Source organism: Nerophis ophidion, linkage group LG08 (genome assembly GCF_033978795.1).
Source record: "Nerophis ophidion isolate RoL-2023_Sa linkage group LG08, RoL_Noph_v1.0, whole genome shotgun sequence".
Taxonomy (NCBI): Eukaryota; Metazoa; Chordata; class Actinopteri; order Syngnathiformes; family Syngnathidae; genus Nerophis; species Nerophis ophidion.
In genome coordinates this window covers 57,578,030-57,592,036 of record NC_084618.1, presented here as the reverse complement: position 1 = coordinate 57,592,036, position 14,007 = coordinate 57,578,030, and the positions used below count along the sequence as shown (strand labels likewise).

The 14,007-nt window shown below is 39.3% G+C and overlaps 1 protein-coding gene across 1 annotated transcript; it reads left to right on the top strand.

Moving 5' to 3' along the window:
• The first annotated feature begins 8,276 nt into the window (after positions 1–8,276).
• Positions 8,277–13,552, top strand: LOC133558010 (SH3 and PX domain-containing protein 2A-like). The gene is made up of 8 exons (XM_061909061.1): positions 8,277–8,451; positions 8,533–8,613; positions 8,699–8,762; positions 10,027–10,210; positions 10,288–10,478; positions 10,830–10,925; positions 11,240–11,357; positions 12,578–13,552. The coding sequence occupies exons 1-8, from the start codon at positions 8,362–8,364 to the stop codon at positions 13,206–13,208; spliced, it is 1,455 nt and encodes a 484-aa protein (XP_061765045.1). The 5' UTR covers positions 8,277–8,361; the 3' UTR covers positions 13,209–13,552.
• The last annotated feature ends 455 nt before the right edge of the window (positions 13,553–14,007 follow it).

Here is a 14,007-nt window from a genome sequence, read left to right as displayed (position 1 = left end):
TAATCACAATGTCCCAGTAACTTGTATGTAATGAAGCCTCCAGACAAAGGCACACAGAGTATAAGGCTCGCTTTAAACTTAATTGGTTTGACCCAATTTGATGCAACACCTTTCCATTATGCAGCAATTACAGTCTAGGTGACTGAGGTGCATCCACAGACCTCAGAATTCGGGTGTTTTTTTGGTTTTGTTTTATGCACAATATCTGTGGTCTGTATTGCTTCGATAATAATGACTTTTTTTTCCGTTTTTTAATAAAAAAAAAAAAAAAACATTTTGTTTTCCATTTTGAAGCACCAGTTTGGGTACTGTTTAATCACTGAAGGTTGCATATCGGTCACAGGTTAATCAGGGACGTCCAAACTTTTCCCAGTGAGGGCTGCATGCAGAAAATTTAAAGGCTGTGCGGAACACTTTGATACACATTGTTAATTTAAGATACCAAACACAAAACAATATACAATACAAGTAAGCTAAAATATCTGAAAAAAAAACATCCACTTTGTGTCACAATGTGTACGGCATACCGTTATTAGTATAGTACCACTATACTAATGAATCATATTCGGTACTATACCGCCTCTAAAAAGTACCAGTCCGCCACCCCTCCGCGCCCCGGTCGTCATCACGTCGAGTCATTGCTGTTCACGAGCAAACGAGTGTGTTTGGTAGCGCACAATAACAGAGTACGTACAAACAGACACAGTGTGTAGATAGAAAAGGGACAACGGACGCATTTTGGTTTAAAAACTGACGATAAAGGTGAAGTTATAACACTGAAACGCCCTTAGGAAGCGGTGCTATAAGACATGGCTAGCCAGCTAGCGGCTAACGTCCTGCACCAGTCAGCAGTGTTTTAGCTACTTCTTAATCGGTAATCCTTGCCTCCATGGCGACAAATAAAGTAAGTTTCTTATAAGTATCATCCCTACAGGACGAGGAATAGCTAAACATGCTTCACTAAGCACCGTAGCTCACCGGAGTCGAAATGTAAACAAACGCAATTGGTGGATCTACACAACACTGTAATGATACCAAGTACAATAGCATATTTAGTCGATACTACTATGATTATGATATTTTTTGACATCACAACATCTTCTCTTGATTTTTTTTAAATGTATATCATGTTTATAAACTCAGGAAATATGTCCCTGGACACATGAGAACTTTGAATATGACCAATGTATGATCCTGTAACGACTTGATATCAGCTTGATACCCAAATTTGTGGTATCATCCAAAACTAATGTAAAGTATCAAACAACAGAAGAATAACTGATTATTATATTTGAACAGAAGTGTAGATAGAACATGTTAAAATAGAAAGTAGGCAGATATTAACAGTATATAAACAAGCAGATTAATAATTAATTTTCTACCACTTGTCCTTAATAATTTTGGACAAAATAATAGAATGATAAATGACACAAAATGTTACTGCATACGTCAGCAGACTAAATTAGGAGTCTTTGTTTGCTTACTTACTAATAAAAAACAAGTTGTCTAGTATGTCCACTATTTTACTTAAGGACTAAATTGCAATAAGAAACATTTGTTTGATATACCCTAAGATTTTTTGTTAAAATAAAGCTAATAATGCAATTTTTTGTGGTTCCCTTTATTTAGAAGTGTATTGAAAAGTTCAGAGAAGTATCAAAATAATTGTGGTACCGGTAACAATACCAAGATATTGGTATCAGGCAAAAAATAATGTCACATAGTAAAAAATTAGTGTAATATATAATCTAACCTTTTTGAGATATTTAATTTCTTCTTGATATTATTATTCACTAATACTATTATTCTGCCAAATAAAATATTTTCAAGGGCTTAAACACACTCAAAATATAACCATATCTTGCAAGAAATATGTACATTTTGGATTAACTCGATGGAATATAAAGACAATATAACATACATTCATAAACGTGGCTGCATATGCAAAAGTGCAATATATTTATCTGTACAGTAATCTATTTATTTACAAATCTTTGTATATCTGCACCATATTGCTCTTTTATCCTGCACTACAACAAGCTAATGCAACAACATTTTGTTTGTATCTGTTCTGTAAAGTTCAACTTTGAATGAAAATAAAAGGAAGTCTATCACATCATCAGGACAGGACACTCTGAAATCATCAAAAGCCATATGGAGTAAGACGCACAGGTCATCGACCATTGTGGTTTTCAGGTGCCATTTTTGCGGGATTTAGGCCAGATCCAATTTTTTGTCAGCATAATGTGTCCTGGGCCAATAAAAAACAAGCTGCTGGCCAAAAATGATCCCCGTCCCGCACTTTTGGACAGTGCCCCCTTTTTGTGTATTTGTCGAAAAAAATAATGGCAGAGGCCACAGAGTATGGCTTCATGTTTTGCCGTTTTGTTTTAACTTATGTGTGAAAAGGTTTTTGGAGTTGAGGCATTAGATTCATGTCTTAATGCCAACCAAGGGATTAAAAGCCATTTTCGTCCACGAACAATAAGTTTGAGACGCACATTTCTGTCCAAACTACAAAAACTACCACATTGCATGTTAGTGGTTTATTTGCACGTCTGTGTGAAAAGGAAAGGTTTAAAAACAGTTTTTGAGAAAAGTGTCATTCTGGTGTCTCGGTGACATTCAGTACAAGGTGCATGTGCCACTAAGGGTAACAAGATTGGATTTCCTGTGACCTGCAGCGACACATTACTTCCACAACTCTAATTCTCAAGAATGGTATGTTCTAAGTCTTTAAATATGGAGCATTATGCTAATGGTTCCTGACTGGAATGCAAAAACAATGTTGTGAGAACAGATACTTTTGGTAAGTATTGCATTAGCCCCTGTCACGTGCGCAGTGTTCTGTAAAGTGTGAAATGCATCGACACGAAAGTTGACGTTTCCCTGCTTCCGACGCAGCTGCAGATCGATATTATCGGAAGGCAGGATGGCGTCTGTATCTGAAGGCATATCTGGCAATGACGGCATCGGCATATTGAATACCAGACAGTCCCTCGGTAGAAGTAATTGTTACTGTCAGACAAGCATTGTGTTTTTTTGATGTCACACAACAAACTGGCGCCAATGTCTTCACGCGTCTCATCGTCTGAATGTAGCCTTTCAGGTCAGTGTATGAAAAAGCACACATTACGATGATATAATGTTCCACCAGGTTCTGTGGCAAAAGGTCATTGCATATGTCGTATTGTACCGTCTTCTGATCGGTACGTTAGATCGGTGTACGTCAGAAAAATTTTTCTCACATGGTCGCTGGTCCCTTTCTGAATAACCCAGCAGACTGCATTTAGTTTTGGAATGATTACATTTTGTTAAGCATTATGTCACGAAAACTGCTCGATCATGTACTTACTGTAGTTTATTTTTTTCTATGGTTTGTAGGGTTTTATGCTGCCGAAACTGATACCTATCATCCATTGAGATTGGCCGATACCAATATCGATACAATCACATGTATTAACTGATTTTTCAATGTACAGTATTCACGGTGAGTAATATCAACTCAATATTTAAATGAGTTCCTTGTTTTCTTTTCTTACATACAAATGTTTGCGCAACACAAAGTCATTAGTGCACAATAACTATCGACTAGTCAATTAAATCATTTGGGTTTTTTTCCCTTCAAAATTCTCCTGTGTCTAGGGAATTAATACAAAAAAAACATAAAAAGATTTTGAGAAAAAAAATATATCAACCAAACTCTTGAATGTGTCATATACTGATAGTACCCTTGGTATCGACATCACCGATTTATGGATCGATCCCCACTCCTCTTATGTGTCGTGTACTGACTGTAACAATGTGAAAACACTAACAGTTGTTATATTATCCAGTCTGTAGACTTTTACTAATCTACTTGTTTGTTTCCCGTTAATAACTGCTTACTTTCTGCTAGAATTCCTAATGTTTATGAAGCACTCATTTCTTGGCGTTTTTTAAATCAGGTTTATTGGTTAGCTTAGCTATTAGCATGCCTGCTCCTGGCTTGCGCTCGGTGTGTAACATGCCGTCCTCCACTGATAATAGTAGATGATAACGATATTTACAATACTACAAAATGCCGTTTATTTGCTGCAATGGAGGTGATTATTACTAGGGAGTGGCTCCACACAATACATGGACATACATAAATGCTGCTGGACGCTTGTCCGCCACAGGACTAAAAATAAATACAGTGTAAGCCAGAGGCAATTGGTGTTTAAGATTGGCATTAAAAGCCATTAATCGGCACTGGCAGTCATATACATTTTTATGAAAATCGGTGGCCGATCAATCAGTACATCTCTACTAAAGACATGATTTAAAAATGTTATCTTGCTTGTTCCACCCCCACAAAAACAGGTCTCAACAACACATCCGCATCAATTTTTCCATATTTGGCTCACCTGCACTGGCTTCCTGTGCACTTAAGATGTGACTTTAAGGTTTTACTACTTACGTATAAAATACTACACGGTCTAGCTCCATCCTATCTTGCCGATTGTATTGTACCATATGTCCCGGCAAGAAATCTGCGTTCAAAGGACTCCGGCTTGTTAGTGATTCCCAAAGCCCAAAAAAAGTCTGCGGGCTATAGAGCGTTTTCCGTTCGGGCTCCAGTACTCTGGAATGCCCTCCCGGTAACAGTTCGAGATGCCACCTCAGTAGAAGCATTTAAGTCTCACCTTAAAACTCATTTGTATACTCTAGCCTTTAAATAGACTCCCTTTTTAGACCAGTTGATCTGCCGTTTCTTTTCTTTTTCTTCTATGTCCCACTCTCCCTTGTGGAGGGGGTCCGGTCCGATCCGGTGGCCATGTACTGCTTGCCTGTGTATCGGCTGGGGACATCTCTGCGATGCTGATCCGCCTCCGCTTGGGATGGTTTCCTGCTGGCTCCGCTGTGAACGGGACTCTCGCTGCTGTGTTGGATCCCCTTTGGACTGGACTCTCGCGACTGTGTTGGATCCATTGTGGATTGAACTTTCACAGTATCATGTTAGACCCGCTCGACATCCATTGCTTTCCTCCTCTCTAAGGTTCTCATAGTCATCATTGTCACCGACGTCCCATTGGGTCATTATTGTCACCGATGTCCCACTGGGTGTGAGTTTTCCTTGCCCTTATGTGGGCCTACCGAGGATGTCGTGGTGGCTTGTGCAGCCCTTTGAGACACTAGTGATTTAGGGCTATATAAGTAAACATTGATTGATTGATTGATATTTTGCTATGTCGCAGCCTTATTACAAAAAGGGAATACATTAATTTTTGTCCTCAAAATTTTACACACACTACCCGATAATGACAATGTGAAAAAGTATTTTATTTTTGAAAGATTATTTATTATAAATGTAAAACTTAGACATCACAAGTACAAACGTATTCACAGCCTTTTCTCAATACTTTGTTGGTGCACCTTTGGCAGCCATTTCAGCCTCAAGTCTTTTTGAATACGATGCCACAAGCTTGGCACACCTATCTTTGGGCAGTTTCACCCATTTGTCTTTGCAGCACCTCTCAAGCTCAGTTAGGTTGGATGGGAAGCAACCCACCAAAATGATCTGGTATGATGAGAAAAAGATTGAACTCTGGTGTGAATGCCAGAGGTTGTGTTTGGTGGAAACCAGGCACTGCTCATCACCACGCCAATACCATTCTCAAAATGAAGCATGGTGGTGGCAGTATCATGCTGTCGGGATGCTTTTCAGTGGCAGAACTAGCTAGGATGAATGGACAGATGAATGCAGCAATATACAGAGATAGAGAAGCCAGTGCTTCCCATCCAACCTGATGGACCTTGAGAGGTGCTGCAAAGAGGACTAGGCAAACTGCCCAAAGATAGGTGTGCCAAGCTTGTGGCATCGTATTCAAAAAGGCTTGAGGCTGTAATTGCTGGCAAAGGTGCATCAACAAAGCATTAAGCAAAGGTGATGAATATTTATGTACACGTGATTTTTTTTTTGTTTTAATGAATTTGCATGATCATAATAGAGGTTTGTGTGTAGAATTCTGAGGACTAAAATGAATTTGGAGCGCTGTGAATACTTTCTGGATGAAATGTGTTATATTTGGAGAGATTTGGTAAACACGGGCTCTGATGTGACACGTTTGTGGATAAAAGAGGCTCATGTCTAAACATATGCAAAGATTCAGATTGTTTATTGAGAAAATTTCCATTTGAATCTGTACCTGAACAATATTCAATGTTTCATATTTCCTTTGCAACACTGAAATAACATTATGCAGTACGTTCAGATGTCTTTCAGTTGAGCGCACATGGAAAACTGCAGAACAGACAGTAACTGCTCTAAAATATTTCTTCAATCACGGGTTTGCAAATAACATAAGAACGACTCAAGCTTTGAACTTGAAATGCGCTAAAACACAGAATGTTCTTTAATAAATGCGTCCACAATCTGAATCAGTGATCTTCCTTTGCCATAACCAGGGGTGTCAAACTAATTTCCGCTCAAGGACCGCATGGACAAAAATCTATTCCCACACTGGACAGACTGATAAAATCATGGCATAATAATTTTTAAATAAAGACAACTTCAAAATGGTTGTTTTTGTTTTACTTTGGGCAAAAATAAATTAATCACAAAGGTGAGTTTTGATGATGTTATTGACTTTTGTGCTAATCAGACATATTTAGTCGTGGCATGACTGCCAGCTAATCGATGCTAACATGCTATTTAGGCTAGCTGTATGTACATTTGAAACTATATTTTTATCCAGCGTTTCCCTCCACCCACATTTAATGCCAAAAAAACCACTTACCAATCGACGGATTTAAGTTGATCCAGTGTCACGAGATGCGAATCTTCCGATCGTTGGTCTGCACATTTTACCGGCGATGCTAAGGAAAACATGGCCTAATAGTGTCAATAGCTATTCGCTCAATAGCTTCAGTTTCTTCTTCAATTTCGTTTTCGCTATCTGCCTCCATACTCCAACAATCCGTTTCAATACATGCGTAATCTGTTGAATCGCTTAATCCGCTGAAATCCGAGTCTGAATCCGAGCTAATGTCGTTATATCATGCTGTGCTATCCGTATTGGTATCACTGGATGACGTCCCAGGAAAATGGACGATGGCTTCACAGATAGCGAAAACTAGGCACTTTAATGCTTTTTTTAGGGATATTCCGGGATGGGTAAAATTTTGAAAAACAATTTGAAAAATAAAATAAGCCACTGGGAACTGATTTTTATTGGTTTTAACCCTTCTGAAATTGTGATAATGTTTCCGAGTTTAGTGTGCACATTGCGCCGTCAACCATTTGCGAGTGCTGCACGAAACTCTAACTACTACAAAGATAACGGTCAAGTAGACTTAAGTCTTTGCATCTTACCGTATCGTTACTTTATCCGTTGAGTGGATAATTTACAATTAAAGAAGGTATTGTGTGTCGCTACAGCATTCGTCTCCCACCAACAACAACAGGAGCAGCTCATTGCTTGCACCTGTGCTGATTGGAGTAGCGGTAGCAAATCCAGAAGGCGCTGAAAGTCAGCTGACACGTCATCTTACACAGTGTAATGTGTGACGTGAGTTACAGTTGAATTGCTATTGTGACATCCAGTGGACACATTTAGAACACCAGTTAAAAAACATTGCAGCTCATTTGTTGCTCAGTGGCCGCTCTGAGATTGGTAGGTCGTGAGTTCAAACCCCGGCCGGGTCATACCAAAGACTATAAAAATGGGACCCATTACCTCCCTGCTAGACACTCAGCATCAAGGGTTGGAATTGGGGGTTGAATCACCAAAAATTATTCCCGGGCACGGCCACCACTGCTGCTCACTGCTCCCTTCACCTCCGAGGGGGTGATCAAGGGTGATGGATCAAATGCAGAGAATATTTTCACCACACCTAGTGTGTGTGTGACAATCATTGGTACTTTAACTTAACTTTTAAATTGTTATACTGAGCAAACTCATCTTGTGGGCCCGGTTAAACTTGTTCGTGGGCCTGATACGGCCCGAGGACCGTACGTTTGACACCCCTGTCTAGACTGTTCAGTGTTAATTTATTTTACATTATTATTGTTGTAGTGCAAGTTTCTTTAGATTACTACAACACTGTACTGTTTTTACAGTAAGTTAAAAAATCACAATAATAGACATACATTGTGCAGCTTTTGTGGCATAAAAACATTTGGGTAAAATACTCCCTATCTCTCAATCCGAGTGACATCCTTTCAGACCTAGATGTGTAATTAGCTGCCTATGTGTGGGTGTAACCCTCTTTTTTGAGCCTGTAACTCCACCCACCAGACGCTCTATAAAGAAAGTTGGAGGCTGTCAGCCACAGCAGCTCTGTGAATGGATTAAGGTACATAATAGAACGAAGATTTTGTCCTCCAATTTGCACAAAATGGGGAGCAAGATGCCCAGCAAAGATCAACGCTTTGTGTTTACTGCTCGAGTCATTGGAGCTGTTTACAGGGACACTCCAAAACTCAAGGTTAGTATATCAGGCTGCAATACTGTTTTTTCTGACACTTTGTATTCAAGTAATTGTGATATACTTGGTGTATCTTTGCAGATGTTCATGATATCTGTGCTGTGGTCCGATGAGACTGAAGTGATTGTTTACAGGTCTTATAAGGAATTCAGAACGTTTCATGTAAGTTTTAAAAATGTGGGAAAACAACATGTTATTACTATTTGTATTCATAGTTTTTTAAAAGTTTAATTTGTTTTTTGTACAGAAACAACTGAAAAAGAAGTTCTCTCTCATTAGCCCTGGTGACAAAATGATCCCCAAATTTAGAGGTAAGACTGTTTTTTCCGCCATCCAGATTAACAGGAGGGACTAGCTCAATAGTGAAAAATATGACAAATTAAGCTGCTTCTAATGAGAAATAAGTGCTGTTATTAAAAAGCTTGAAGAAGGGTTCACTTAAGATTGGAAAATGTACTCAAGGACCTTCTGTTTGTAATGTATCTTCTGTTTCTATAATGTGATTTTAATTTTTTATCCATGCATATGAATTTCTATCTGTATTTTGTTTAGTTTTTTTGCAAAAAAAATGTTTTGCTCATACAAAGGTGAATTTTGTAAATTCTTGCTAAAACAACAATTTGTTTTACTTTATAAAAAAATGCATTAAATTTTTTTAATTTTTTTTTATAAATGAACTGAAAATTATATATATATATATGTATATATGTATATATATATATATATATATATATATATATATATATATATATATATATATATCCCTCCATCCATTTTCTACCGCTTATTCCCTTTTGGGGTCGCGGGGGGCAGAAGGCGGGTTACACCCTGGACAAGTCGCCACTTCATCGCAGGGCCAACACAGAAAGATAGACAACATTCACACTCACATTCACACACTAGGGAAAATTTAGTGTTGCCAATCAACTTATCCCCAGGTGCATGTCTTTGGATGTGGGAGGAAGCCGGAGTACCCGGAGGGAACCCACGCATTCACGGGGAGGACATGCAAACTCCACACAGAAAGATCCCGAGCCTGGGATTGAACCCTGACTACTCAGGACCATCGTATTGTGAGGCAGACGCACTAACCCCTCTGCCCCCGTGAAGCCTATATATATATATATATATATATATATATATATATATATATATATATATATATATATAAATGTTTGTACATGTTTTTCTGTGCAGTATTTAGCCAGGAAAACAAAAAAAAATCCTTTCATTCTATATGTATGTGAGTTTTTTTATGTTTATATTTTTGCTCACAACCCACGAAAATCATTTCAAATGATATGAATGACATATTTCACCCCCTTTTTTTTAACTCCGAAAAGGAAAGAAAAGCTGTAACCTTACAATAGCTAAAATTTACCACTGTAATGAATGAATAAACACAAGAACTTCTCGTTGAACATGTTTTTTCTGACACTCTTAGTGAGTCTTCAAGCGCCCTCCATGTCTAAATCAGTGCATTGTCTTAAAGCAACATGCCTGATGTACAAATGCATTCACTTTAAAGTGTTAATGTCCTTCCCGCTTCTTATTAAATCAATCTCTTATCTTCAGGTGATGCTGAGAAGAGCAACCTCCAAGAGAGAGCATCACGGCTATCTGCACAGTGCATGAAGGCCTTAGATACCTACTGCAACAAGCTGCTGATAAGCGACCCAATGGTGACACAGAGTGCAGAGGTCAAGCAGTTTTTCACATCAAATGACCAGGACATGGACCAGGACTTCACCAAGAACAGGTAGGCTTCTCTTTGGAATGTGATGTCGGGTTTTGAGATCAACTCTGATGGACAGACTTTACCTGTTTATCACTCAGCCTCATAATCCTGCTGTCAGAAGATGTAGCAAGTGCAGGAGGGGCTGAAGGAGGCGGGGTAAGAGTCATCTGCCCATTGGTCACACAGACGTACCGTTCTGTTTCCGCCTACGAGACCAAAGACACCAAGAACCGTCCCTTTAAAGTAGCCCTGGATGAAAAAGTGGAGGTGCTGATCAAGGACCCTGCTGGTCAGTCCAATACTGTACACCTGTTCCTTTTGCTGTTTGCTTTATGTTCATTATCCAACAAACTAAAAAAAACATCAATCTTTGGTGGGGGTAACTCAAAGAACACCATTAGATTTCAGACCTCCACCGAGACCAAATAATCCTACTGTACCTTCATAGAAGGTACAGTAGGATTGAAGGAATCAATAAAGTACTATCTATCTATCTAGATGCATACTGTATTCCCTGCCTATGAGTGGAAATGCAAATTGAAAGATTGCATCCTTTATTGACTAATAAAGGGAAATCACCACAACAAACCACAACCTTGCAAATCAAACAGCCCGACTGATCATGTTTATCTTCATTCAGGTTGGTGGTTGGTGGAGAACGAGGAAAAGTGTATGGCATGGTTCCCAGCTCCCTACCTGGAGAAAGAGGACAATGAGACCGGATTCCATTTGGGGGGTGTGTTACTTTCTGTTTTAATTTACGTGAGTCAGTTGATATACCATGTAGTGTTTTACAAAGTGCATCACGCCCTCTTCTGTGGACTGTGACAGTGTTCAGACGCGACAAAATATGAACCAACCTCAAGAATAACAAAAGCAATTAGTTTTAATTACCGAAGACAATTTGTACGGTTGCTAGAGGTGATGAAATAATAGCAAGCGCAGCAAGAATATTTTCTTTGCTCTTTGTGTCTCTTATCCCTACAGCTAAGTTCTTTTTTGTTGTGAGACAAATTTGCTGAGCTTATTTCTGTCTGTTTTGACCTAAAGGTGCTCTCTACTGTGCCGTAAGGAGTTATTCCGCCAAGAAGGATGACGAGGTGTCTGTGCCTATTGGTTCTGTGGTGGAGGTGCTAAAGATGTCGGACGATGGCTGGTGGTTCGTCAGGTAAACCCAGTTTTGCGCCTTTCATGCAGACCTGCTGCTATACAAGAAAACAATATCTCTGAATGGCAAACCAATCATGCAGTCACAGTCATAGAGAGTTTTAGTTTTGTGTGGATCTCTAGTAGCTGATGTTTTGGTTGAGAATCAACTCTGCTAAAAGCGGAAAAGTAGTGCACTTTATTTGCCTCAAGTCAATAATCTATTCCGCACCATATAATAATTAACAATAAATTATGGTTGTTTATATACACATATATTTTCCTGGGAATCTGGGTTCTGTGCAGTGGGGACATGTTTGTTTTATAACAATTGGTAAATGTGTCATGTAATGTAATTTGTACAGTGTTTCCCACAGGTCAGGCATCTATTTGTGGTGGTGTGGTTGGTCCGCAGGGGGTGGTGGGTGGGGGTGGTGAGGCAGCGGCGGCGGCGAAGACCAAGAAGAATATAATTACAACACTTTATGTACATATTTATATACATATTTATACAATATTTACATATTTATATACTATGTAACTACAAGCTCCATTCACAGACAGAGTCCCATTGCTTTTATGAGTGGTCGAGTGAGTCAAAAGCCGGAAAAAAAAACTTAAAGAAAAAAACGTTTTTTATTTAGTTGTTTTATTTGTGGCGGCCGTAATTCTTTCGTGGCGGGCCGCCACAAATAAATGAATGTGTGGGAAACCCTGTTGTATAACAGACCAAAAAATGGATGCTGATTCTGTAACATTTCCAGTGTTAGTTTGAGTTAACTGTTTCCATTAAGCAGGGTGTGGGCTGTCATTATATACTCGTCAGAGAAGCGCCATGGAGCATGTACTAAACTAGAGCAATGATCAGACGAAGTACAATCGGCCTAAAATGGTCACGCCTTAACATGTTTTGGCCCCTTGTTTTGCAGCAGATACAATGTTATTGTAGGAAAGAGCAGGAAAAGAAGATTTATTGTAAGTTTGACTTGTTTAAACTGGCTATCAAATCGTCTCCAGTTCAATAGATGGGAGCAATAAGCTTAGAATATTTTTACCAAAATCCAGAGAAAACACTTTTTGTCTCGTTCCACACAAAAAACCCGCAACATATGTTTCATGGAAATGCACACAAACAAAAACAATGCAGACAGTATAGTGTGTTAAAATGTAAAAGAGAAGAAAATATGTAATTTGAAGAGCCAAATAAACATAATGTTGAACTACTTGATTTTGTTTGTCTAGATTCAATGGCAAGGTAGGCTACGTCCCGTCCATGTATCTGAAGCCCAACAGCGGCCCCCGCACTGGACTTGACAGCCTGCAGAGGAAGCTGCATGGCTCCGCCCTCAACCTGTCTTCCTTGACGTCTCCTTCATCCACCCAGCTCATTAAGCAGCCCAGAGCGCGGCCTAGCGAGCGTGGCTATCTGTCCAAATCCCAATCTGTAGAGATTTTCTCCGAGACGCAAACCCACGCTGCCCGGCCCGCCCAAGTCGAGGTCAACGTGGACGCCGCCCTCTTAAAAAACCGACCTCGCAGCATCAACAGCTCAAGCGTGGAATCCAGCTTTTCCTCTATCAACAGCTCTTCTTCACGTTTAAGAGAGGACACCTCCGTACCCCATACGAGAAACCAACGCCGCAGCTCCACCGCAAGTTATGTGAGCTCTGTGAGTTCCAGCAGCTCTGGGAGTTTTACAAGCTTCAGTTCAAGCGGCAGCGACACAGCAAGTCTGATTGCTCCTTCGATTCCACCCAGACCCAAGAAAGAGGTGATCCTGAACCGGTGCACGTCCGTGACCCGTAAAGCAGCTATGAACACTCAACCCCGCCTCCAGCTGCAGCGTGGAACATGCAATGAAACTCGCTTATGAGGACATATTCCAAATACTGAACAATACACCGAATCATACTTTCACTTTATTATTTTTTTATTTACAACTTTGTCACCTCCTTTGCTTATGTCAGGTGTGGTTTGCTAATGGAATCACCCGACTGAGTAAATCAGAGCATCTGCATGTATTTAATGGCATGGTTTGACTATTTCACATGTGCAATGTCGCTTCAATGAAGCACCTTGTAGGTAGAATATTGTTTGCACTAACATCATTAGCATTGGTTTCATTTTACAAGCCAATATGCAAAAACAATGAGCTTATGATTATGAGTTTCATAATGTGTCACATAACTGAATAAAATTTGCACTTGAACACGAAAAGTTCAAAACTGTTTCTGTTTTGATGTGGCTATTTTTGGCACCAATGATCTCTCGTTCAAACATGGCTCCCGGTCAAGAACTCTCTTCTTCCCACCAGTCACACACTTTCTGGCCTTCACAATAAAAGTGCTATGCGTCACTTCCGGTCCAACTACACTAACAAAATTAATGATCTCCGAAAAATGGCTTACATTTTATTTAATGTGGAATAATACTCCTGTTAAGTGAAAGTGTTGCAATCAGTGATAAGCTTAAATGTGTAGCTCGCTTGCATGGTAAATTAGTAGCGGTGCTGAAAAAATCGATTGACATTGAAATCCTAATTCTTATTCATTTATATTCTGAATCGATTCATAATTTTTGAGAATTGATTTTTACTTTTTGAAAAATGTAAAAAATAAAAATAAATAATGAATCAATTCCTGGATTAAAAACATTCAAAAACTATTATTGTT